The sequence below is a fragment of the Natator depressus genome, chromosome 10 (assembly GCF_965152275.1).
Source record: "Natator depressus isolate rNatDep1 chromosome 10, rNatDep2.hap1, whole genome shotgun sequence".
NCBI lineage: Eukaryota > Metazoa > Chordata > Testudines > Cheloniidae > Natator > Natator depressus.
In genome coordinates, this window is record NC_134243.1 from 30577242 (window position 1) to 30605038 (window position 27797).

Genomic DNA, 27797 nt, shown 5'->3' on the forward strand with positions numbered 1-27797 from the left:
GTCTGGGAAGAGGAAACTCAGAGCCAAACTACATGGCATGAACCTGGACAAAGACAATGAGTCTGAGTGAAATGTTCACAAGCCTCATCTTCATTCTCTGCTCTGTGATTGCACCTCTTCTCACAGGTAAATGGCCAAAATGCCCAAAGGTGACACAAGTTAGAACAACAAGTACGTTTGGGGGAAGGGCGTCAAATATCTTCTCTCGCTTTAACATTTATTGTATTCAAATTATGAGATTCAATCCAGTTTGTAAAAGATTAAGAACAAGTGGTCTTGAGTTAGAAATCTTTGCCTGAGCTAACCCTGGAATAATCAGATTAAAAAGGAAATTTGTAAACAAATGATAGAAAGGGACTATCAAATCCAAAGGAGGATTTCAACTTTGGGACAAAGCGGATAGTGTGTGTCTAGGATCTTTTGGTAGTATTTCCTAGTTTTCATTGACATCTAAAAGGGTGACCCTACAAGCCCTCTTTGGACCAGACTGCCTTAATGATGGTTCTGTCTGTGTTACAGCTGCAGGCTCAGAGTGCAAGTTTAAAAAGTTTTTGTTACTAACATGTAAGCCTGACCTGAAAGGTGAAGCAGAAGGCTGTAGATATCTTGGGGGACTGAAAGTGTTTTACTGCCTGCTCTTCTGTGCTGCTTATGCTGGAGCCAAGACACGTCCCACCAAAGAAAGCCAGTGGGAATCATTCCCTTAACATCAGTAGCAGTTGGATCTCTGCTTCAAACCATGTATTCCACAACTCTTTAATCCCTCTAGGAAGGATCCTCACACAGTGCCTGTCAGCTCAGATTCATAGAATCAGAGGACTGGAAGGGACCTTGAGAGGTCATCTAGACCAGTCCCCTGCACACATGGCAGGACTAAATATTCATTGGGTTCTGTGTTTCATAAGTGTGTAGTCTCTGCTTCTGAATCATGCTGTATCTTGCCCGGCTCCTTCCTGCTCCATGCAGCTCTCAGGGGTGGCTAATAGTTTTGCATGAGCCAGGAACAGACTCTCCCTGGATTCTTTCATTACACAAAGTGTAAAAGTCTTTCATTTTCCCATAAAGGGGAAGAGGAGAAATGTTGGCCCCATTTTAGTGATATGATTTAATGATTTTAGGAAATGTCTTCCACACTCGCTGAATGTGGAATGGGGAAGCATATGATGACTGTTTTTAAAGTGTGACAAAACTGGCCAAATTTTGAAAAATGGCAAAAAAAATCTCTCATTTTTAATTTTCCTGTGCATGAGGAGCAGAGAAGTTGACCACAATCCTTGTTCTGGAGTTTTAGGAAACCTGTTAGATCTTCCTATTCCTTTTCTCTGTTTCTAAATTGTCTTCTAAAGCAGTGGCTCTCAACCTTTCCAAACTACTGTACCCCTTTCAGGAGTCTGATTCGTCTTGCATACCCACAAGTTTCACCTCACTTAAAAACTACTTGCTTACAAAATCAGACATAAAAATACAAGTGTCACAGCACACTGTCACTGAAAAATTGCTTACTTTCTCATTTTTACCATATATATTATAAAATAAATCATTTGGAATATAAATATTGTACTTACATTTCAGTGTATAGTATACAGAGGAGTATAAACAAATCATTGTCTGTATGAAATTTTAGTTTGTACCGACTTTGCTAGTGCTTTTTATGTAGCCTGTTGTAAAACTAGGCAAATATCTAGATGAGTTGATGTATCCCTGGGAAGACCTCTGCGTACCCCTAGGGGCACAGTACCCTTGGCTGAAAACAGCTGTCTTAAACAACCACTTCTTGGAGCAGCTAGTAGTGGGAGGCTATTCTTGACATAGTGGCTCAGCTATAGTTACTTTTTAACAATCTCCTGCATGTTATTTAGGACTAAGCAACAGTGAAAAGAATGTAATTACGTTCTCCAGCTACAAAGAAAGGTACCAAAATTTAGCCCAGAGACACTGACTTTTATGTAGGGGAACTTCCCAGAAATGAGGAGGCTTGTCAAAAAGAGCGTAAAGGGAAAAGGGAAGAAATTAAAATCCTTACACTTGGCATGGAGGCTCCTTAATTCTATCACAGAGATTCCCAAGGGCAATGCAAACCTCTAAATAGGGGAAAGGAACAGAAGGCAAGAAATGAACCAGAAGGGCAAGATTAATGGATTTTAAGGCCAGAAGAGCCCACTAGATTATCTAGTGTGACCTTCTGCATAACTTGGGCCCTATCAAATTCATGGCCATAAAAAAAAATGTCCTGGACCATGAAATCTGTTCCCCTCCCGCCCCATGAAATCTGGTCTTTGGTGTGCTTTTACCCTATACTACACAGATTTCATGGGGGAGAGCAGTGTTTCTCAAATTGGGGGTCCTGACCCAAAAGGGAATTGCAGGGGTGTCACGGGGTTATTTTAGGGGGGTCATGACATTACCACCCTTACTTCTGTGCTGCCTTCAGAGTTGGGCAGCTGGAGAGCGGCAGCTGTTGGCCGGGAGCCCAGTTCTGAAGGCAGTGCCCCACCAGGAGCAGCACAGAAGTAAGGGTGGCAATACCATACCATGCCATCCTTCTGCGTTGCTGCTGACTGCAGCTCTGCTTTCAGAGCTGGGCTCCCGGCCAGCAGCCACCGCTCTCCAGCTGCCCAGCTCTGAAGGCAGCGCCACCACCAGCACAGAAGTAAGGGTAGCAGTACTGCAACCCCCCTCCAATAACCTTGCAACCACCCTGCAACTTCTTTTTGGGTCAGGACCCCTACAGTCACAACACTGTGAAATTTCAGATTTAAATTGCGGAAATCATGAAATTTATGATTTTAAAAATCCCGTGACTGTGAAATTGACCAAAATGGACCGTGAATTTGGTAAGGCCCTACGCATAACACAGGCCCGTTCCTCCTGCACTGAATCCAATGACTTGTGTTTGGCTAAAGCATGTCTTCCAGAAAGGCATCAGATCTTGATGTGAAGACATTAAGAGATGAAGACTCCACCTGGGTTAGTTTGTTCCCATGGTTAATCACCCTCACTGCTAACATTTGTTCCTAATGTCTAATTTGAATTTATCTGGCTTTAACTTTCTGCCATTGACTCTTGTTCTGCTTCCCCCTCCCTTAGATTAAAGAGCCCCTTAGCACCTGACATTGTCTCCCCATGGAGGTACAGCATAATAAAGCTCTGTAAGTCTGTCATGATCAGGCCTTTTCTTCAGTCCTTGAATAATTTTTGTGTCTCGCTTCTGCACCCTCTCCAGTTTTTCAACATTCTTTTCCAAATCTAGACTGCAGAACTGTATGCAGCAGTCCAGCATGGCTCTCCCCAATGCTGTATACAGTGGTAACATCTCACGGACTATGGGCCAGAAGGGACCATCATGATCACCTCCCTCCTCCTAGTCGCCACTCCCCTAATTATGATGGCTTTAGCATCTCCTTTCTCCCAGGGTTAATCACAGGGTTTCCTCATTGTTTTTGATGAGGTGTCTGTGGCACAGGGGTGGCTGGAGGTGCTTATTAATAATTGTTGGTTTGGGTATTTAACAGAAACATTGAATTATGTATCCTGTGTATGGAGTGTATGTTCCTGATCACAACCTGGGGAGTGACTCTGAGACCCCACAAGATGACAGAGAGCTACAGGGTGGCCTTTAACCATTTGTCAGGTGTCTTTTATGATTCCTGGTAATTCATTTGAGGAAATCTCTTTCTTGCACTCCTCTGTCATGCTGGCTACACAGTTGCGCCTCTGGCTTCAGACTATGGGCAAGTCTACACTACCATGTTACATTGGTGTAGCTGCACGAATGCAGCTGCACTGCTGTAGTGCATCTGGTGAAGACACGCTATGCTGACGGGAGAGCGCTCGTCCGTCGGCACAATTACTCCACCGCTGCGAGAGGTGGAAGCTTTGGGCTGGGCTACACTTGCGAGTTAGAGCTCATTAAACAGCCCCGGGTGCCCTAACTCATGACGCGTCCACACTGGCAAGGCACGTACAGCACCTGGACTCTGTGGCTGGAGCACTCCTGGTAATCCACCTCCACAAGAAGCATAACAATTGCTGGGCCCCGGCTGGAGCGCTGCGGCGCCAGTGTGGATGCCCTGGTCTGTTAGTACACTGTGATCGGCCTCCAGAAGTGTCCCACAATGCCTGTTCTAGCCACTCTGGTCATCACTTTGAACTCTACTGCCCTGCCCTCAGGTGACCAACCGTCAGACCCTCCCTTTAAATTCTCTGGGAATTTTGAAAATCCCCTTCCTGTTTGCTCAGCCAGGAGTGCTCTCAGTGAATCTTTCCAGGTAACCATGCCTCCACGTGCCAGGCGATCCCCGGGATAGAGCAATGGCGAGGTGCTGGACCTCATCAGTGTTTGGGGGGGAGGAACTGTCCAGTCCCAGCTGCGCTCCAGCCATAGGCATTACAATACCTTCAGGCAGATATCAAGGGACATGATGGAAAGGGGCCATGACCGGGACGCACTGCAGTGCAGGGTTAAAGTGAAGGAGCTGTGGAATGCCTACTGCAAAGCCCGCAAGGCAAACAGCCGCTCCAGTGCTGCCCCTGCGACCTGCCATTTCTACAAAGAGCTGGACGCAACATTGGGGGGCAACCCCATCTCCATTGCGAGTACCACCATGGACACTTAAGAGCCCAGTTCAACAAGGCAGGAGGAAGAGCAGCAAAGCAGGAGCGAGGGTGCTCCGGGGGGGGGGGAAGACACCCTGGAATTCCTAGACGCATGCAGCCAGGAGCTGTTCTCAAGCCAGGAGGAAGGTAGCCAGTTGCGACGGCCAGTGCTTGGGGAAGGACAAACATCAGAGGAGGTTCCCGGTAAGCGGCTTTTATTTTTGGAAGGAAGTTATTCAGTGCGGGCTCTTGTGGCGAGGAGGGTTAGGGCTGCATGCATGCCTAGATGCGGAATAGGGCATTGATGTGCTCTCTCATATCACAGTAATTGGCCTCAGTGATCTCTTCAAAGGTCTAATCCAGAACTTGGACAATGCGCTTGCGCAGGTTTCTCGGGAGAGCCACTGTGGTCCTTGTCCCAGTCAGGCTAACTTGTCCACTGTGCTGTGAGAGGTGGGGGGACCACTGCTGCACACAGGCAAGCTGCATGTGGGCCAGGCAGAAGCTGCATTGCTGTAGAAGACCCTCTCTTGCATCCCAGGTCACCCTCAGTAGTGAGATCTCTTCTAGGACGAACTCCTGTGGAAAATGTGGGGACAGTGTTCAGTATAGGGGCCCGCTGCCGCTGTTGGCTCTCCCCAAGGCACAGAAACCCAGAGGGCAGTAGAGCCGTGAAACAGTCAGTCACGCTTGACCCTGTGCTTACGCACCATTTTGGGGCTCCTGTGGGTTATGTGTGCTCGCTTTGGGACGGGCAAATTATGCTATTGTGTAGACTGTGCTTGCCCTTAAGTACAGGGGAATCATTGCTCTGTCTGGTGTGAACAATACTGCCTCTGTTAAGTGTTGCATTTTGCCTTTACAGATCCAACCTTCAGATCTCAGCCGTCTTATCACCAGCTGAAAGACTCCAAAGAATCAGAAAGAGGCCACAGAGACACAAGGAAGACATGTTGCATGAAGTAATACAGCATTCAAGTCATGAAAATCAAAAAGTTCAGGAGTGGCGGGACAGTGAAAGGAGGATCCACCAGCAGAATGAGGAGCGCCGGCACAAATGCGCGGTGCTCCGGCAGCAAAGCACAGATCAGCTCAAAAGCATAATGAAGCACCAAGCGGTCTCTATCCAGGCGCTCGTAGCAATGCAGGTGGAGCACTACCGTGCCCGCCTCCCCCACCCCCCTGGCGGGCCTTGTCCCAAAACTCTTTCCCTTGTGCCCCCATGTCACCTCCAACCCACTTTCCCCAACATCTGGGTTCTTACCACCACCAGCTCCCTCCAACACCTGTAGCTTCACCACCCAGCCCTGAAAACTATGACCCTTACCCACTGCACTCAACCCCCATTACCATGCAGTGTAGCCGCCCTGAAGTGCAGCACTCATTGCACAGCACTCCAGACAGGAAGGCTGAGTATGATAACAGGACATACACAAATCTGTGATTGTACCGTTCCCCTCCCCATCCCACCCTCTTGACCTTTCTGTTTCCCAAGCAGTTGTGTTTCTTTTCAATAAATGGATTTTTTGGCTTTAAAAACATTATTATTGCATAAAGTAAAAGATACCTTAGCCCAGGAAAGAAACAGGCACTGCAAGTCAGCATAGTGTAACCCTTCTGCCCATCAGAGTTGGCAGCAACAAGGGCCGGGTTCAGTATCTAGGGGTTTCATTCCAATAATACAATGCAAAACCGGCTCGAGCCCCCACCCAGTGACCTGGGACAAATATATACCACCCCCGCTGGACGCCTCCAAGAGGCAATACCTCCCCTCTTGCAAGCACATAGTCTGAGTGTAGCAAAAAGCCTTTTAATAACAGAGAGAAACAATGTGGCATTATGTTGGGGAAACACCACCAACAGGATTTGTAACACAACCCATGAGCAAAAAACCCACCCCAAGCAAATTGGGGTGTGTCCTTTCCCTTTGGTTCTTGAGTCCAGCAACCCAAAATCACCCAAAGTCCCAAAAGTCTAATAACCCAAAAGTCTCTGTCCCTGGTCAGGGCAGCCCCAGTGTTCAAAAGTTTATCTGCAGAGTTTTACCTCCCACCCTGGGTGGAGATGGGGGGGGGGTTTAAGGGGCACCTACGTGGTCCAAAGCTGATTGCCCCACCTCTCCATGGGGCTCCGCTCTGCCAGCCGCCCCCATGAGCTGCTCCAGGCATCCGACAAACTGTTCTGCTCCACCAGCCGCTCTGCTCTGCTCGCCGTCCTGCAAACTGCAATGCTCTGTTCTGCTCGCCATCCCACAAACTGCTCCGCCATATATCTTCAGGCTCCCCCACTACTTAACACAATACTCAGTGATTTCAGCTTGTAGTAGGGGAGCCTCAGTGCTGGTGCACCATTAGCCCAAAGTGAATTCAGCTCAGCAGCCTGTAACTAGACTCCTAATTGAATCAAAATTAGCTCCAATATTCCACAGTAGAGAGAGGAGGAAGTGCAATTAGCATATAAGGCCCTCACCAGGGGGGCCTATACCACCAACTATTAATACCTGTCCCCAGCCTCTCTCCATTCACTGGGTTTTGGAACCCATGACCCTTGCCTAGCGAGTGCTGCTTAGTTGATGGTGAGTCCCTCCATCATAACAAAAGGCCAAGTACAGTTCCACTGTCCTTGATTCACATAATCAGGATAATAACAGTTTATTCCTGCCCCAATAACAGAGAAACTGGGGCTCCTGCAGCAGCCAAAGTGACCATCTAGGCAGGGTGGGTGTTTCTATGCAAATGAGATCAGCCCCTGAAGTTTTTTTCCACAACCCACCATGACTCGCCACCAGATGTCAGGGTAGAGCTCATCCTGACTCTGCTTACATCAGCAAACACAGATTCCTACTAACATTGGAACCACTGCAGTTCACTCCCATGCAGGGCACCAGACAGTACTGGTGGCTTTCAGCCTCAAATTGCCCCCTCAAGGCATCCCTAATCCTTGCAGCCCCGCAGTGGGCCCCTCTAATAGCCCTGCTCTCTGACTGTTCAAATTCAGGCTCCAGGTGTTGAACCTCAGAGTTCCATGCCTGTGTGAATCGTTCACCCCTCCCTTCACAAATGTTATGGAGGGTACAGCACGCAGATATAACCGTGGGGATGCTGTCATTGGCCAGGTCCAGCTTCCCATACAGAGAGCGCCAGCGGCCCTTTCAATGGCCAAAAGCACACTCCACAGTCATTCTGCACTGGCTCAGCCTGTTGCTGAACTGCTCCTTGGTGCTGTCAAGGCTCCCTGTGTACAGTTTCATAATCCACAGCATTAAAGGGTAAGCGGGGTCTCCAAGGATCACAATGGGCATTTCGACTTCCCCTGTGGTGATCTTCTGGTCTGGGAAAAAAGTCCCGGCTTGCAGCTTCCTGAACAGGCCAGTGTTCCGAAAGATGCATGCATCATGCACCTTTCCAGGCCAGCCTGCATTAATGTCAATGAAACGCCCATGGTGATCCACAAGCGCCTGGAGAACCATAGAGAAATATCCCTTCTGATTAACGTACTCGGAGGCTAGGTGGGCTGGTGCCAGAATTGGAATATGTGCACCATCTATCGCCCCTCCACAGTTAGGGAAACCCATTTGTGCAAAGCCATCCACAATGGCATGCACATTACCCAGAGTCATGGTTCTTCTGAGCAGGATGCGATTAATGGCCTTGCAAACTTGAATCAATACGATTCCAACGGTCGACTTTCCCACTCCAAACTGGTTAGTGACTGGTCAGTAGCTGTCTGGAGTTGTCAGCTTCCAGATTGCAATAGCCACCCAATTTTCCACCATCAGGGCAGCTCTCAATCTCGTGTCCTTGCACCGCAGGGCTGGGGCGAGCTCCTCACACAGTCCCATGAAAGTGACTTTTCTCATCTGAAAGTTCTGCAGCCACTACTTGTCATCCCAGACTTGCATGATGATGTGATCCCCCCACTCAGTGCTTGCTTTCCGAGCCCAAAGGTGGCGTTCCATGGTGGTGAGCATGTCCGTGAATGCCACAAGCAAACTCGTGTCATATGCGTTACTCGAGTTGATATTGTCGGATCCCTCACTGTCACTTTGGATCATAAGGAATAACTCAACTACAAAACGTGACGTGGTGGCAAGACTCGTCAGCATACTCCTCAGCAGTTCGGGCTCCATTCCCACAGACCAAAAGGGAAGACAGAGCACGCAGTACAAAAAATGTTGAAAGAAGGCGCCAAATGTGGACGGAAGCACAGGGCTTGCTGGGATGCGAACCAATGCATCACAGGGCGTTGGGACAGGACCCAGAATGCCCCGCACCCCCTGCACCCTTCCCACAAGCCACAGCACCAGAATGGGAAGAGGTGCTCTGTGGGATAGCTGCCCATAATGCACCACTCCCAATGTCATCACAAGTCGCCGCAAATGTGGCCACGCCAGTGAGCTTGCAGCTGTCTGTGTGGACAGACTGCAGCGCTTTCCCTACTGCGCTCTCCAAAGGCGGGTTTAACTCAAAGTGCTCTACATCTGCAAGTGTAGCCATGCCCTAACACTGCAGCACAGACCTCTAGCACTTGAGTAAAGGATTGATTACAGCAGCTGTTGTCCTTGGTGAACCAGATACTTGAGAAGGGTGTATTACATACTGAAACAATGAGTTACATAAACACTAGTAGCCCTGTTTTTCAGATAGCACAGTTGGGTACTTAGATTTGGCAGGTTTTTTTGGGGAGTCAATCTAGCTCAAAATTTGGCCTCTTCCTAGCTTGTGTTATCTTTCAGTTGGGTAGAAGGGCTTGCTCTATAACAAGGTTTGTAAGAAGCCCACAATTATTACCACCACCCAGAAAAGGGAAGACTCAAACTTATAATTTGGTGGTTTTTTAGTACCACACAGTTAGCTGTTGGCTGCAGGGTACTTACCAATATAGGTGGATGATCCATTGTGCCTTTGTTTGATCCAGAGCAGTTGTGTGTGGCAAGCTGAAGTAAGGTTCCAGGGAAGTACTAATAGAATGTTTGTGGGTTTTGGCAGCAAACCAGGAACAATGTGTACTGAGGAAAACACATATTGTAAATGAAGATATAACTTTCCCAAATCAGAACATCTTGGGGTCAACAAAAGACATCTCCCTGGCCCCAGGACTACCCCTTTACCAAATTTCAAAGTCCTCCTGTAAGCCAAATTATTATAATGGAAATGACTGGCAACCTAAAGATAGAATTCGTAACTGCTCTTTACATAAACCCCCCCCCCCCTACATTAAAAGAACATTAAGGTTCCAAAATCAAGGACTCAAAAGTTAGGAAATGCCAGAATGAAAGATACTGAAGCATTTAACAGCACCTGATTCAGTCCCTGAGCACCATCCATCCTGTGCGCTGAATGAGACAGAGCTAGTGTGTGAAAAATAGTATGTGCTGATGTAATTAGAGACTGTATCATAATGCAGACATGTAAGGGAGCCAAACTAAAGGCATATGGTTAAACTAACTCTGTCATTCCCTGATTTTTGAGTGCTTGACTTTGCAACCTTAACATTCATTTAACACCGTTTTGTATACAATTTCCTAAATTATTTTAAGACGCAAACTGAAAAACAAATCCCATCATACAGAAATCCAGGGCTCATCATTTAGATCCATTGCACAGGTCTCTGCCCCTTGAGTTAATGGGGTAACTAGTAGCGGCAGCAGACTACTGTTCTCTGTGTAGACCAGCTACTACAGAGGGGTAAGGCCAGAGGGTTTCACAACTAGTTTCTGACAGAAAAGGAGTGTTGCTTCATTTACCTTATTTGTTCAAGCCCAGTTATGAGAGGAGTTTGCGCCAGTGGATTAGGTATTGAATGATAATTGAGACAACCTGTGTCCCTCATATGCTTTTTCTGTTAGTGCTTTTCAGATTTGCTGTTAAATATTCTTAGGCAAGTAAATATCATCTACCTCAGTGGATTTATTCACACCAGAACAAGTACATCAGAACCCTAAGCTTTCTTTTGTGCCGATTGAATTAAATCTTGCAAAATTGTAATAAAAATGTGTCATCCTAGGCTCAGATGTTCTAATCCATCCTTCCCGTGGCAGTAATTGTACTTAAAAACTAATATTTTACTTGCCTATTAAAAAAAGTTACTTGCTAAAGGCAAGCAGACTTTTACATTTCCAAGACTGATTTAATGAGTTATATAAAACTATGTGAAGTACAGTAAGAATGAGAAACTTCTGTGTGTCACTGTAGCTAAACCTTGTCTTCAACTATCCAACTTATCACAAGGAGGAGTAATGGTGCAAAGCATCAGGGTCCTCTAGGCTCCTCTCTGAAGAGCAAAGTTGAAATTCTCTTCCTTCCTTCCAGATTACTTCATGAGGTCCTGAGTAGATGGCGTGGTCTGTTCTGATTAATTCAGGTTAGGCAGGGAAGACAGCTGTTTTCCATTAGCTTCATCCTGTTGAGTGAGGATCCTGTCTACCCACTCCTGAAGAGTATGCATCCCAGGGCCCCATCAGCTGTGATTCAGGATCTGGGATCTGGAAATTGAACCCTAAAGTGCCACTAGGAAAGGATGGTAAAATTGTTGATGATGCAGAAAAGGCAGAAGTGTTCAGTAAATATTTCTGTTCTGTATCTGGAAAAAGCGCGATGCCATATTCACAGAGTACAGAGACCATTAAATACTTGACATTCCAGCAGTAACTGCAGAGGTTGTTAAACAGCAACCGCTTAAGTCATACATTTTTAAATCAGCTTGCACCCAGAAGTTTTAAAAGAATTGGCCAAGGAGCCCTCTGAACCACTGATACTGATTTTTAACAAATCTTGGACACTGAGGAAGTTCCAGCAGACTGGAAAAAAGCTAATGATGTGCCAATATTTAAAAAAGGGTAAACAGTGACCCAGATAAGTAGGCTAGTGGGCCTGATGTCAATCCCAGATAAAACCATGGAAGGTCTGATACAAGACTTCGATAATAAAGAAGTAAAGAATGGTCATATGGTTAATTCTATTCAACAGATTTGTATGGAAAATAGGTCTTGTTAAACAAACTTGACATTGGTTTGCGATGAGGTTGGTAAAGATGTTATTGACATGATATAACTAGACCTACCTATATAAGAAGTTTGACTTAGTACCACATGACATCTTGATTAAAATATTATCACTGATCAAAATCAAGGTAGCCCATGTTAAATAGATTAAAGTGTCCAACTAACAGGTCCCCAAACGTAATGTAAAGGGGAGTTATCAACAAATAGGGGCAGTGAAGTTCTCTAAGAATCTGTTCTTGGCTCAATGGTATTCAATATGATTATCACTGATCTGGGTGGAAATATAAAATCATTATTGAAGTTTGCAGATCACACAAAACATGGTGGAATGGCAAATAATGAAGGGGGCAGATCAGTTATACAGTACAATTTAGATTGCATAGTAAAATGGGCTCACTTGAATAACATGTTTTAATACAGTTATATGCGAGGTCATATGTCTAGGACCCAAAAATATAGGTCACAGGACTGGACAGGGGACTGTACCCTAGAAAGCAGAGACTCTTAAAAGGATCAGGGGTCCTGGTGGGATCTGACTGAACATGATCTCCCATGATGTGATGGCAAAGAGACCTAAAATAATCCTTGGATAAACAAACAGGGGATTATGGTTAGGAGCAGGGAGATGGTGTTACCACTTGTGATGCTGATGTATATATAAACCCCGCATCAACTGAGAAGAGGTTAACTAGAGCCTGAGAGGTGGAAGATGTGTTGATTGACAGTATTCTGACAGACATTCTTTGTTTGGGACATCAGTGAAAGAGACCGAGCCGTAGGCAGGCTTGCCTAGTGGTTACAGCTACAGTAGTTGGTGAATAGGGGTTGGAGGAATCACTAGAGCTGGGTACTTTTGTTAGTGTTACAGAGCATTGCTGATGCTGCACAGTGTTAATGCTGCTATTCTTGGAGCTCCAGTGTTAGCTGCTCTCACAGAGCGTGCAGCATGTTGATCCAGCAGACCCTGATGTTATTCAGAAAGAAAGACCACAGGCTCAGTTTGTTGGTGAAGGCGCTCAGCCAGGTTTATTATCCGCAAAGCGCGGTACGAGTGCCCTGTCCAATGAGTTATGCGGACACTAACACATGTACACCCGTGACAAGGTAAAGGCTCAGTCAACATAACAGAATGCTGTTCCCTTCGTTGATACAAAGATGCCCCTTCAATGACTTCTCCTTTTATACATTGATACACACAACTTATGTATTACATTCCAGATGTTGTTAGTCACCACCCCTATACCTTGTACCTGCTAGTTTGAACAAAACATCCTCATCCATTATCCTGTCATTCCCCTCCTTATCTTATGAGGGGTCAGTGTGTTCCTGTGCTACCTCTTGGGAATTTGTTTACATGGTAACTTGAGCCTTCTGGGTGTTGTTGTACCGTCCTCACCGGTCAGGCATGTGCTGACTTGATTAGCCAATACCTGGTGTGTTAGTATTCTGCCAAGGCCAGGCCTAACTCTGGTTCATAGCCTTTGGTTCACACTGTTAGTTAGCAAAAGTCAGGGTCAGAGTCAGGCTGGGATCAGAGACCAGAGATGAGAGGCAGTACCAGGTTGGAATCAGGAGGCAGGAATCAGGGTCAGAGTCAGGCCATAGCTGAAGACCCAAGATCAGAGGCAGTACCAGGTTGGAATCAGGAGGCAGGAATCAGGGTCAGAGTCAGGCCATAGTTGAAGACCCAAGATCAGAGGTAGTACCAGGCTGCAGTCAAGAGGCAAGAGTCAGGCTGGGATTGGAGACCAGAGATCAGGATACAAGGTGAGGTCTGGCATTGCAGCAGACCAGAAGTCTATGTGATTGCCCACAAAAGTTCCTGGGCCACCCTGGAGGGTTAAATAGGTTGCTTGGCCAATCAGAGGACCTCAGGGTACTGTCGTCACTCTGGGTCCCTTGGGCAGTATGTCCTACAGCACCTACTCCCAACAGTGCTCCCTGGTTGCAGGGCTATATGGTGGCACTGTGGAAATATCAGCTAACCCTGGCTCTCAGCATTCTAGTCCATGGATCCTGGCAATCAACACCTGGAAGGGGAGGACCTACAGTGTGAGCTGGCCAGAGGGCCAAGTCATCATCATTCCACATCCCTGACATAGGCATCGCCTCCGTGCGTGCTCCGGGGCTGGAGCACCCACAGGGAAAAATTGGGTGCACACACCGGCAGCTCCCCACCCCGCCCCCCACCCCCCACCTCCGCTCCGCCTCCGCCCCTGAGTGCACCGCTGGGTCCTGCTTCTCCCCCATCCCTCCCAGCACTTGCACCACGAAACAGCTGTTTCATGTGGCAAGCCTGGGAGGGAGGGGGGAGGAGGGGGAACGCGGCATGCTTGGGGGAGGAGGTGGGGCTAGGGCGGGGATTTGGGGAGGGATCGAATAGGGGCAGGGAGGGGTAGAGTTGGGGCGGGGCACGAGCACCCACCGGCGCTGACGAAAGTTGGCGCCCGTGATCCCTGACATCCAGAGGAGGACAGTGAGGCAGAGCTGCTGAACTGCCAACTCATGCTATGAGGGGGTGGTGAGTCAACAGTAAGACCCCTTTATATGGCACACATGGGATCATGCCTGGAATACTGCATGCAGGTCCCGTGTCCACATTTGAAAAATTAGAAGGGGTTCAGAAAAGAGCTATAGTACTTATCCAAAGTTTGGAAAACCTCCCTCCCAGTGAGAGGCTTTGCCTATTAAGTTTATCCAAGAGATGATTAAGGGGAAGATATCTGATACTAGAGGGATCTTTAATCTAGCAGAAAAAGGCAGGACAAGACCCAATGGCTGGAAGCTGAAGCCAAACAAATTCAGACTGGAAATAAGGCAGCAAGAGGAATTAACCACTGGAGCAACTTACTGAGGGATGTGATGGGTTCTCCATCACTCAGAGTTGCTCATTCTAGATTGGATGCCTTTCTAAAAGGTCCAGTTTTATCCACTATTTTATTGACCTCTTCAGACAACTCTAATGGAGTGCAGAGGCATGATTTTCCTTTACACAAGTCATGGTCGTCTGAGCAGGACCGGTGCAACCACGAGGCGAACTAGGCGGTCGCCTAGGGTGCCAAATGGTTGGGGGCGGCCAAAAGCGTGCTCCGGGGAGGCGGTGGAGCAGAGGTGAGCTGGGGCAGAGGGGCACAGGGAAGGCCGCCTGCAGCAAGTAACGGGGGTGGCACATAGGGGAACCGCTCCCCGCCCCAGCTCACCTCTGCTCCGCCTCCTCCTTTGAGCGCGCCGCCGTGCTCTGCTTCTCTCCCTCCTGGGCTTGCGTGCCAAACAGCTGATTGGCGCCACAAGCCTGGGAGGTGGGAGAAGTGGTGGCGGCGGCATGCTCGGAGAGGAGGCGGAGCAGAGGTAAGCTGGGGCTGGGAGTTGCCGCACGGCTCCCCGGGCTGAGGGGAGTTGCCGCACGGCTCCGTGAGGGAAGAGGGGGCGGCGGGGAGCTGCCACAGGGGGGGCGCCTCAGGGTGGAGGGGAGCTGCCACGGGGGGGCGCTTCAGGGCGGAGGGGGGCGGCGGGGAGCTGCCGCAGGGGGGCGCTTCAGGGCGGAGGGGGGGCGGCGGGGAGCTGCTGCAGGGGGGATGCCTCAGGGCGGAGCGGGGTGCAAGGTGGCAGTTTCGCCTAGGGTGCAAAACATCCTTGCACCGGCCCTGGGTCTGAGTCCCTGTTGTATTACAAACAGCTAGGTGCTTTATCATTCTATCTTCAATTATAATTTCAACCTATATGCTAATTTTTAAAGTCCTTCAGAGCTCGAGTGGCAGTGCTGAAGTGAAACGATAAAGCACGTCGTGAAGCTTCATCATTGAATCATGTCCTTCCAAACTGTAATATTCATTTAGCAAATGGTCACAGCTAGCTGTTTCTCTCTCTTTGGTGGAATCCTAGATGAAGAAGCCCTGCTGCCAGCCCCTCAGAATATCTCTATCCTGTCCACCAACATGAAGCACTTCCTGAACTGGAGTCCAGTGACGGTCCCTGGAGAAACTGTGAGATACTCTGTTGAGTTTCAGGGGTAACTCGCCTGTTTTTTCTCCCCTCTCTGGATGCTAGTTGGACAAAAGCCTTGCATCCCCTGCACATGGCATACATAGGTCTATGCACACTGATACGGGAGAAATGTGACAGTCCCATCAATAATAATGCAGAAGTGGGAAAATGTCATTGGCCTCATGCGGAGCCTGCCTGCAGCCCAGGTCTTTATCATTAATTGTGTGTTATTTGGATCACAGCAGTGCCCACTATGGGCTAGGGGCATTCCACACTATGGGCTAGGGGCTATGGAGACAAAGTCTCTGCCCCAAAGAGCTCACAAGCTAGGAAGACAGGCAACAGACAAAGAACCGGGGAGGGAACAGAGAAACATACAAGTGAATTTTTTCCCCGCCGGCAGATTATTTTGGAAAATATATAGGAGGGTTCTGAAGAAACAAAGTCAGTAGAATATTCAGTCACCTTGCTAAAAAGAAACTGTAATGCTAAAAGCATCTGCATCGTCACTGCGGCTGCATCACTGTGTTCATTCACTCCACCTTTCTCATTCACTCCAAGGAGGGGTTTTCTCAAACAGCTTCACACGTCTCGCTCACAGATACACTGAAGAATAAGGGAGGCTGAGATGCACCCCTATTGCTTCCATCCACTCCCATTATGCCAGCCCCAGGGGTCCCCTCTGATGGCAAACAGTCTCAGGTTGTGTGGTGGGAGGGTTGGACATCTGATTCTATCGGAGTTTGTCTGCATGTGAATTTTTAGTTTAACAAATATTAATTCGTAAAATTGTGAATTCTTTTGTAGACAGGGCACAAACATTTGTTCCTAGTTGTGTTTTTAACCCTAAGCTGCATGACTAGCTACAAACATAAGAACATAAAAATGGTGATAGTGGGTAAGACCAATGTCCATCTAGCCCAGTATCCTGTCTTCCTACAGTGGCCAATGCCAGGTGCTTCAGAGAGAATGAACAGAACCGGGCAATCATCAAGTGATTCATCTTCGGCAATCATCAAGCGGTCCATTAGCATCCTGTCTGCAGTAGAATTTGTGATCATGTAAATTAAAACATGACTAAAAATTCAAGCTTAGACATGTCCCCCAGGGTGAAATTCCCCCTGAGCTGAGCCCAGCACATGGCCTGCGAGACAATTAAACTCCACTTAAGTTCTCAAATGTGCCTTGTGCTTGTGGCTGTATGCTCTCCTGCTGCAAATGGTGGATGTCACGCTTCATGTGCTTCTGGTAACAAAGAAGAAAAACCTGGAGAAGAAAAACCTGGAGTAGTACCCAGGTGAAGCTGATGCTGGGTAGAGTCCTTAGAGGATATGGGATGGTTAAGAGGTGAGGATAGAGGTGTGTTATTTTATCCTGTATTGCCTGTGTGCTTTTCTTTGCTTTCCCCAGGGAGTATGAGAGAGATTATGCCAACGAGATCTGGATACCCATCAGCGAATGTTCGCTCATCATTGTGACTCAGTGCAACGTCACAGAGGACATCTCTGCCACCGTGCCCTATAACCTACGCGTGAGGGCAAACCTAGGTTCTCAGGTTTCAAAGTGGAGCACACTAAAAGTTCTCTTCAATCGCATAACGAGTAAGCTCTCTGCCTCCTCCTGACAGTCACATCAACACCTCGGATAACCAATATAAAATGTGTTCCTTTTGAAAAAAAAATGTTTTCATTGATGTTGAAACAGCAGATCAATTCACACTGTAAGTACAGGGAGTAAATAATAAGTTGCAGTTCTGTTACTGAGTATTTGCGTATTAATATCTCATTACTCATACATAACAAAATAGATACTTTTTATTTACTAGTGATTACTTAAATTCCTTTTTAATTCTTAAAATCAGTTTATGTCAATAAATGTTATTTTAAAATTAAATTCCTTAAAAAGTAATAACAATCTTAGAATAATAAAGAAATGTAGGACTGGACGGGATCTCGATAGATCATCTTGTCCTGTCCCCTTCACTGATACAGGACTAAGTGTTATCTAGACCATCTCTGACAGGTGTTTGTCAAACCTGTTCTTAAAAACCCTTACAGTCAGGAAATTTTACCTAATGTCCAACCTAAATCTCCCTTGCTGCTATTTTCACCCATTACTTCTTGTCCTGTTCTCAGTGAGAACAGTTTATCACCCTCCTCTTTATAACAACCTTTTACATACTTGACTGTTATCATGTCTACCCTCAGTCTTCTCTTCTCCAGACTATCCAAACCCAATATTTTCATTCTTTCCTTGTAGATCATGTTTTCTAGACCTTTAATCTTTTTTGGGGGGTAGGGTGGTGGAAGGTGGAGGCCTGGGAGAGACCCTGCTCAGATGGAGAACCCAAGAAGGTGATGGGACAGAGTGGAAAGCAGCGCAGGGAATACAGCAGTAGCAACTAGTAAAGAAAGCAGCACGTGGCTGCTACTTATAGGGTCTCTGGTTGGGACCCGGAGTAGTGGGCAGGACTGGCTCTCCCTACTGGTGAAGTGGCCAAAGCCCTGAGAAGAGCACAAGTTTCCTTTTGGAGCCTGAGAAAGGGGCTAGAGTTTAAACAGGCCCAGAGACAGGGCTAAAGCCCTCAGAAGGCCAACCATTTGTTGGACTGTTACCCCAGCAGGGGTTCCTTCATACTTTTAGACTGTGTGTAGGTTAGCTGGAGAGTAGTTGCTGACAGGCACTGTGAGCAGAGATGGAATGCAGGTTCACACCCAGCTCACGAGAGGTTAGTGGCCCTCGTTATGGTGTAGTACTTTGTATTTGTCCTTATTGAATTTCATCCTATTTGTCAACTTATTTATTAATATTAACACACAGCCAGAAATTACTGGTGGCTCACCTCAGGCCTGGGCTCCAACTGGACCGGGTCACACTGGGTCTAGGTCGCACACTTTTGCGGCAGCATCTTGTTCCTCAGATTCTCATCTTTCATCTTAAAGAAAAGTGATTCTCCAGCCTTTCCAGTTATGGAGAACTCCTTGCACATGTGATCTGATTACATCCTGCGCACATTGCTGTGTCTGAACACTGCTATGCTGGCTGCACAATGAGTGTGGGGACAAATTCCAACATGTGCCTTTCTCTACACGTATTTGGCCAGAGGGATGTTACCCTTCCTGTTGTGGGGAAGGGACGTTGGGCCAGATTCTCAGCTATGGCCAAACAGACGTTCCCTGCAACTTGCACCCTGTGTTGTGTGCAAAGGAGACTCAAAGGTCATCTCTGCACTGCCCTGATACTACACTTAACAACCCTCGCCATAACTTAAATAAGTGTATGTTTCAGTATTTAGTAGTAGTGAGTCCAAACTTTGTTCCTATAATACTGCAAACATGGAAGGCTTAATTCCAGAACTGTAGCAAGCCTTGATTATCACAATAGCCATGCAACAAGAGTCATTTACAGCAGTGTTACACACAACGCTGCAAGAATAAAAATCACCTACAGTATGCAGGAAACAGACTGACTGATTTCCACCCACAATCCCCACTCCTTAATGGGAGCTACAGGGGTCAGCATTTTGGAAAATCAGGCCAATAGGAACCAATGTCAGAGAAAGGTTTCAGAGTAGCAGCCGTGTTAGTCTGTATTCGTAAAAAGAAAAGGAGTACTTGTGGCACCTTAGAGACTAACCAATTTATTTGAGCATAAGCTTTCATGCATCCGATGAAGTGAGCTATAGCTCACGAAAGCTTATGCTCAAGTAAATTGGTTAGTCTCTAAGGTGCCACAAGTACTCCTTTTCTTTTTGTCAGAGAAAGGAGTTTCAAAGCATGTGTTCTGGGCTTTTGGAGAGAGTTAGCACCCCTTGTCCAGAAGAACCAGTCTGGTCTGGTTTCTCAGCACCCTCTGCCCTACCTGGTTCTGTTATTGGTTGGATGGGGCCTTCAAACAAAACAGTTCCTCCCCCCACAGAAAACAATTAAAGTTTGTGCAACTCAGCTATTGCTAAATACCTCGACCTAATAGAATAAAATCCACCCTGGCCCAAGGGGCTGCTACTATCTCTAGAAACAAAGCAGGGAAGAGAGGGAGGAAGATCAAGGGAAACCGCCACAAAGAAGCAATTGGCTGCCAATATAGCTCAAGGGGAGTCACAAAAGGGAACATGTCCTGCCTCTCTTCCAGTTTGGGAAAGGGGGTTTCAGGGTTGCCTTTGGTGGTGGTAATAGTGCTGCTTCTGTGTTTGACAGCTTTCCTCACCCCACCCGTAATGGAAGTCTCTGCAGACGGGTATCACTTACTGGTGAAGCTGGAAGACCTGGGACCGGCCTTTCAATTCCACATATTCTATTGGAGGAAGGGCCAGGAAAGTTGGGTGAGTTTTGCCCTTGCTCTCAGGTGAGAATGGAGAACACTGCATGGCTTAGAATGAAAGTGCATGGGATATTTTTCTGAGCACAGCATCCTTCTGCCCTCTCTAGTCCCCTGCTATAGCATGTAGCACGGGGCGGGCAAACTTTTTGGCCTGAGGGCCACATCAGGTTTCTGAAATTGTATGGAGGGCCAGTTAGGGGAGGCTGTGCCTCCCCAAACAGCCAGACGTGGCCTGGCCCCCGCCCCCTATCTGACCCCCCTGCTTCTTGCCCCCTGACGGCCCCCCGGGACTCCTGCCCCATCCAACTTCCCCGTCCCCTGATTGCCCACCCCCGGGACTCCTGCCCCATCCATCCCCCCTGCTCCCTGACTGCCCTTGACCCCCTGCCCCTGACTGCCCTCAACTGCCCCATCCTACCCCTCATCTTGTTCCTGACTGTCCCCCTGGGACCTCTGCCCCATCCAACCACCCGTTCTCCCTGTCCCCTGACCGCCCCCGGAACCCCTGCCCCTGACTGCCCCCTGCTGCCCCAGCCAACGCCCCCTCCTTCCTGACTGCCCCATTCAACCCCCGTTTCCCACCCTCTGACCGCCCCGACCCCATCCACACCCCCGCCCCCGACCACCACCCCAAACTCCCCTGCCCTCTATCCAACCACCCCTGCTGGCTGCCCCCTTTCCGCGCTGCCTGGAGCACCGGTGGCTGGCGGTGCTACAGCCGCATTGCCCGGACAGCCAGCCACACTGCCCGGCTGGAGCCAGCCATGCCACGGGGCACCACAGAGCACCGGTTCAGTTTCAGGAGCTCGGGGACCGGGCAGGATGGTCCCGTGGGCCGTACTTTGCCCACCTCTGATGTAGCAGCTATGATCATAAGCTAATTGTGGTGTATGCAGTAATGTAACTGGAAAGGAAGTCCCTGTCCAAGGCAGCTGCCATTTTGTGTTTCACTTCTCATGCAGGAAGTCACAGAGCAAGTCTTTATGTTTAAGCACATTGCACCATTACAATTAAAATAATCACAAAGTCAAGATGTCTGCCCTTCTGCCAGGTCTGATTGACCTGCCCCTAGCCTGGGCAGGCTGTGGTTCATAGATTCCAAGGCCAGAAAGGACACTGTTTTCATCTAGTCTGACCTCCTGCATAACACAGGCCAGAGAACTGCCCCAAAATAATTCCTAGAGCAGGTCTTTTTAGAAAAACATCTAAACCTGATCTGAAAATTGTCAGTGATGGAGAATCCACCAAGACCCTTGGTAAGTTGTTCCAATAGTTAATTACCCTCACTATCAAACTTACACCTTTTTCCCCAGTCCTAATTTGTCTAGCTTCATCTTCCTCCAGCCATTGGGTTGTATTATATTTTTCTCTGCTAGATTGAAGGGCCCATTATTAAATATTTGTTCCCCAAGTAGATATTTAAACTCTTTCAAGTCATTCCTTAATCTTCTCTTTAAACTAAATAGATTGAGCTGCTTGAGTCTATTACTATAAGACATTTTTTCTAATCTTCTAATCATTCTCGTTCTTGTCTGAATCCTCTTCAGTTTATCAACATCCTTCTTGAATTGTGGATGCCAGAGCTGGATGCAGTATTCCAGCAGTGGTCATGCCAGACCCAAACAAAGAAGTAAAATAACCTCTCTACTTCTACTCGAGATTCCCCTATTCATGCATCTCAGGATCGCATTAGCTCTTTTGGCCACAGTGTCACACTGGGAGCTCATATTCAGCTGACTACCCAAAATCACCCTCAAATCTCTTTCAGAGACACTGCTTTCCAGGGTAGAGTCCCCCCATCCTGTACCTATGGCCGACATTCTGTGTTCCTAGATGTTTACATTTACATTTAGCTGTGTTAAAACATATATTGTTTTCTTGCGTCTAGCTTACCAAGAGATCCAGATTGCTCTGAATTAGTGACCTGTCCTCGTCATTATTTACCACTCTGCCAATTTTTGTCTCATCTGCAAACTTCATCAGTGATAACTTTTTCTTCTTCCAGGTCACTGATAAAAATGTTGGCTAGTGTAGGGCCAAGGACTGATCCCTGCAGGACCCCACTGGAAACACACCCACTTAGATGCAGACTTTAAGGCCAGAAGGGACCATTCTGATCATCTAGTCCAGTGGTTTTCAAACTTTTTTTCTGGCAACTCAGTTGAAGAAAATTGTTAATGCCCATGACCCAATGGAGCTGGGGATGAGGGGTTTAGGGTGTGGGAGGGGCTCAGGGCTGGGGCAGAAGGTTGGGGTGCAGGGGTGAAGGCTGCGGGGTGGGGCCAGAAATGAGAGGTTCAGGGTGTGGAAGGGGGTTCAGGGCTGGGGCAGGGGGTCGGGGTGTGGGAGGGGGTCAGGGCTCTGGGCTGGGGGTGCAGACTCTGGGGTGGGGTTGGGGATGAGAGGTTTGGGGTGCAGGAAGGGGCTCCAGGTTTGAGGGGGGCTCAGGGCTGGGGCAGGGGATTGGGGTGCAGGGCTGGGGCATGGGCTTACCTCCGGCGGCTCCTGGTCAGCAGTGCAGCCGGGGTGCAGAGGCAGGCTTCCCGCCTGTCCTGGCACTGCGGACCGCGCTGTGCCCTGGAAACAGCCAGCAGCAGGTCCGGCTCCTAAGCGGAGGTGCACAAACAGCTGTGTACGGCTCTCGCCCACAGGCACCGCACCCCCCAGCTCCCATTGGCTGGGAACCGGACAATGGGAATGCAGAGCAAGTGCTTGGGGCAAGGGCAGCACGCAGAGCCCCATGACCCCCCTGCCTAGGAGCCGGACCTGCTGCTGGCTACTTCTGGAGCGCAGCACAGTGTCGGAACAGGCAGGGACTAGCCTGCCTTAGCCGGTGCAGACCAGAGCTGCGACGACCCATTGCCTTACATTCCGCAACCCCGTACTGGGTCGCAACCCACAGTTTGAAAACCACTGATCTAGTCTGACCTCCTGCCCATTGCAGGCCACAGAACCTCACTAACCTATTCCTGTGATAGACCCCTAACCTCTGGCTGAACTACTGAAGTCCTCAAATCATGGTTTAAAGACTTCAAGTTACAGAGAAACCACTCTTTGCTCTAGTTTAAACCAGCAAGTGACCCATGCCTCATAGTGCAGAGGAAAGCGAAAACCCCTGAGGGTCTCTGCGAATCTGACCTGTGAAAAATTCCTTCCCAACCCCAAAGATGATGATCAGTTACTCAGAGCGTGTGGGCAAGACCCACCAGACAGATCCCTGGGAAAGAACTGTCTATAGTAATTCGGAACCCTCCCTCTCCCATCTTTAACCACTGGCGATATTTGCTAATAGCAGTTGCAGATGGGCCACATGCCATTGTAGGTGACCTCATTATACCATTCCCTCCGTAAACTTATCAAACTCAGTCTTAAAACAAGTTACATTTTTGGCTCCCACTGCTCCCCTGGGAAGGCTGTTCCAGAACTTCACTCCTCCAATGGCTAGAAACCTTCTTTCAATTTCAAGCCTAAACTTTTTGATGGACAGTTCATATCCATTTGTTCTTATGCCAACATTGAGCCTTAATTCCTCTCCCTCTGTTCTATTTATAGAGAGCAATCAGCCTTCATTTAGTTAGGCTAAACAAGCCAAGATCCTTAAGTCTCCTCTTGTAAATTAGGTTCTCCGTTCCTCTGATCATTCTAATAACCCTTCTCTGTACCTCTTCCAGTCTGAATTAATCTTTCTTAAACATGGGAGGTCAGAACTGCGCACAGTATTCTGGATGAGGTCTCCCCAGTTCCTTGTATAATGGCAGTAACACTTCCCTATCTCCTTCCCAATCTTCTTTTACTACACATCCCTGATTCGTCTCCAGAGCAGGCCCCTCCTGTGCATTGAATGATGCAGGGGTCCTGTGGAAAAAAATACTATATTAAAGATCTTGGCCTTGCCTACATGGCAAAGCTACACCCATTTAACTACAGGTAGGGTTTTAAACCAATTTAATCCCTTGCAAACCTATGTGTGGATGTACTGACTATGGTTTACATCAGACTTATTTCAGTTTATCTTAAATTAATTAGGAATCATTTAAGCAAATGTACCTGATTTAAACAGGAATAAAACCAACCACACAGGAGTTTGAACCAGTTTAACGATGTTGATTTTAAAAACCCAATTTAAATTAAAACAAAGCCACTTTCCCATGTAAATAAAACATAATGCATTCACACAAGCGGGCAGGACTGAAGTTGCACGGGCAACTCTAAGTCTGGCACTTCCTAACTTCTGACTTTGTGTCAAAAGAAGGTTATTAAGATTGCAATGTTTTATAAATAACTTCATAGGTTTAAAATAATAAAAAAACAATCTTATGTTCAGTTATAAACCCCCCCCTCCCAAATGCAACATGAGCAGGCTGTGAGCCATGCAGCATTAGCACTGATAGGTACTACTTGAGCTGAAGGATTACTTATGTTAACTGGTAGCAGGAGAAGCCTCATGTCCACTATGGACCAGCCACCAGAGGATGATGTGTAACTCACTGAAACAGCATTTTACATATGCAGGAGTTCTGCATTTTACAGACAGAATACTCAAGCACATAATTTGGCATAGTCATTCTCAGAGACAGTGTAGCTAAATGGCTGAGACAAACATCTGTCATATTAGAAGCCTGGGTTCTGTTCCCAGCTCAACCAGAAGCGAGCTTGTGCCCCATGTTAACTAGTGCTTTGCTAAAACATATGGAGGCTAATATTTGTCTTCCTCTTAGGATGGGACTATGTGAGGATTTATAATAAGGGCTGTGTATTACAGAGAAGTATTAACAATAGTTAGTGACTAGACCACAAAGTGTCCTGGCTCCCAGCCCAATGCACGTTCCCCTAGAGAAAGGTATTTTGATGGGGAGGAGGTTCTGATTTTCTTGTGTCCTGTTTGTAATTCTGTGCACATTGAATGTATATGGCACAGGAGGCTCAGCAGTGCCTGCTGGGAGATGCACATTGCATCTGGAATATTCACAGAATTAAAAGCAACTAGCAAAATGTGTGTTTATACGGCTTTCTCTACTGGCTGGCACACAGAATATAACAACCCACTATTGCTATTAGTTAGCAGAGTCCCTCCTGTAGCTTAAGTAATAGCAGTGTGCTGTCGGTTCACACCCATTCAGTGGTTCATTACCGTTGCAAATGATGGAATTCCTTAGGTTTCTTTTTTTAAATGAAAAACTAATGAATTTCCATGCAAAACAAATACATTAAGCCCCCCTCTCAGCAGTGTGATGAATGTGTCACAAAAGCCTGAAGTGAGGGACACAAATGAAAATGGAATGCTTCCCTTAGCGGAAACAACTCGGTCTCTCTAACCTCTGTTGCAATTCTGCATCTCAGATGTAAATAAAGTAAGGGGATCCCAAAATTGTGGAGTGGAGGGGACTTTAGTCCAGAGTGCGGGGCAGAGTAGAGGTTTGTCTGCCATTGCACTCTCTCCCCTCGTAGTCTATCCCTGCCCTCATTCATTCCTTCCCTCACCTGTACCTCTTGTTCACCATGTGTGAGAGCTTGTTCCTCTCACCCACAGGCCCTGGCCAATGAGTTATCGCACACATTTAATGGACGGGAGAGGGGCGTGGCATTCGAGCAGGAGCCTGGGGTCACAGAGTTCTTCCTGCCTTTCTCTGCACCCAGGATCACCTGCCTAGGGCTCTAGGCCCTGTGGCCTCCCCTCCCTTCCCCCTGTACATGGAGATGCCTTCACAACCTCCTGACACAGGCACTCGCTCCAATCAGGCCTCTGTTTGCCCTTGGCTTATAGTGCCTTTCATCCCATCCCTTCTATCCCGATGGTTGTCCAGTCTCACTCTGCTGCGCTGTTTCCCACCCCATAACCTCCCCCTCCATTTTCCCTTTCTATCTCTTGGTTCCTTAGTTCCCACTCCCTTCTCCCCATTCCTCTCTGACTCTCCCAGCCCTTTCTCCCTACAACCTACAATCAGGCCATCATTGCCCGCAAGCCCCCTGCTCTCACTGGGCTCTGGACTCTGACCTCCTTGTCATCGCCTCTGGCAGGTGTACAAGAAGACTGTGAAGGGGATCAGCTCTGTGGTGCATCTGGACACCATGGAAGCAGGAGCTGAGTACTGTGTGAAAGCCCAGACCTACGTAGAGGCCATCAACAGAAGCAGCAACTTCAGCCAAACGCAGTGTGTTCGCGGGCCAGGTAATGACCAGACTTCCTCACCAGTAGTATCAGGGAAGCATGGTGCAGTGACTCTCTATGCAGCTGCCCAGTCTGCCAGCATCTCTCCTCTTCACTTCTGCCTGCTGTCTCTTGCCCTGTACACAGCCTGCTGCAATTGTTTCCGCAAGCGGGGTGGGTGTGTGGGAAAGAATCATCCCTGCACTGGCAGGGCAGTGTTTGATTCTTTTGGACCTCACGGCTCCCATTGGGGTCAGTGAGAAGGACAGGCCCTGCATTTCTCTCAGGATCTGTAATTGTGTCACTTGCCCTCAGAGGCTCTCTGCTGAAGTCCTCCTTCCTTCCTTTGTCTCTAGATGGTGGCAGATCTACATGGATGATGACTGCCGTGGTGTCCTTCGCAGGATTTGTTGTAGGTGTCTTGGCCCTGCCTTTCCTGGCCTGGAAAATCAGTCAAATCTTCCAGTATTCCTGCTGTCCAGTCATTGTCCTACCAGACACCCTGGTAATTTCTTTGTCTTCCTTGTTATTTCTGGGATGCTGTATATTTCCAGGGAGGAAGAGGCTGAGTGAGTGAGTGTATGTTGCTCCTTCCAAGTGGAGCTGAAATCAAACACAGCTGCCTGAAGCTAAGTTGGCCTGTTCTGCTTTCCTAAGTGGATAGCTCTTCCCCCACTTACTCTGAGGGGGATTTCCCAGGCTGGAAACTAGTCCCCTTTGCAGGCTGGTAAAGCCTATCCCATAGGAAGTCCCAGCCTCAGCTGTCATGGCCTAGACAGCCGTACTTTGGCCATAGAGGCTCCCCCAGCAGACAGTGGCATCCCAAGGCAGGTACCTATCTGGGAAATGCTCTGCAAAGGGAGTGGATCAGAGGGCACAGATACCTACCCATGGTGCTGATCCCACACAGAGCCATTGCTTTGCTTTTGCTGCCCCTGTTGGCCAGGTTGAGGGCTCAGGTCTGTAATCCTCACATCAGGAGCAGGCTGTCTGCCGGAGTTGGGAAACCCACATTACTCAGCAAGGCTGGCTCAGGGTGCCCCCCACTGCAAAGCCAGTAACAAGTATTTGTACCCCAAGTCATTTAGGTGCCTTTGAAAACCCCACTCCAAATGACCTGAGGGCCACAATCCTCTGGGAGTGGGGGGCGGGGGGGATTCCTTCAAACATGCTGAAGGGAATCAATAGGAAACATGGGATTCTATTAAGAAAAGGATAACTCCGTCTGTCTAGTAGGAGATGCTTCTTGGCAGCCTGAAGCTATGCAGCTGTCTCCCAAAGGAAGCACGTGGCTTAGGACGCTGCACATTAGACTGAGGAAAGCATTGGATACCATACCTTGGGGAATGACTCTGCAAGGGTGGCCTGAGGTTAATTAAATGACCTCTAGCTTCTCTGGGTCCTTGCTGAGTGAGAAGGAAGCAAGTTTCTGGGGCTGCTGGGCCCTGCAGAGCTGGGGCTCTGGGGAGTTATGCCAGACAAGGTAAGAAGGGCCTTGGAGGGCAAGCAAAATGTAGGCAGAAAAGGTTTCTAACTCCAAAATGCCCCTGCAGGACAATACTACATCAGCACAGGCTGCTCAGATGCTTTGCATGTCTTTGTTTTTACAGAAAGTTACTGAGTCCCCTGCGATGCTAATACACTGCAGGAGTGAGGGGACTGAATGTTGTGACGTGGCTGTGCATGTGATTCCCCCCAAAGAGATTCTCCGACTGTGGATTCAGGACGCACTTTAAAGCAGCCCAG

General features: G+C 48.0%; 1 protein-coding gene across 1 annotated transcript; it reads left to right on the plus strand.

Annotated features, from left to right (window-relative positions):
- Window positions 1-56: 56 nt before the first annotated feature.
- IL20RB (interleukin 20 receptor subunit beta) lies at window positions 57-27797 on the plus strand. Its single transcript, XM_074964656.1, has 8 exons — window positions 57-126; window positions 15482-15608; window positions 16994-17184; window positions 19780-19899; window positions 22112-22113; window positions 25922-26072; window positions 26408-26556; window positions 27662-27797. The coding sequence occupies exons 1-8, from the start codon at window positions 57-59 to the stop codon at window positions 27785-27787; spliced, it is 936 nt and encodes a 311-aa protein (XP_074820757.1). The 3' UTR covers window positions 27788-27797.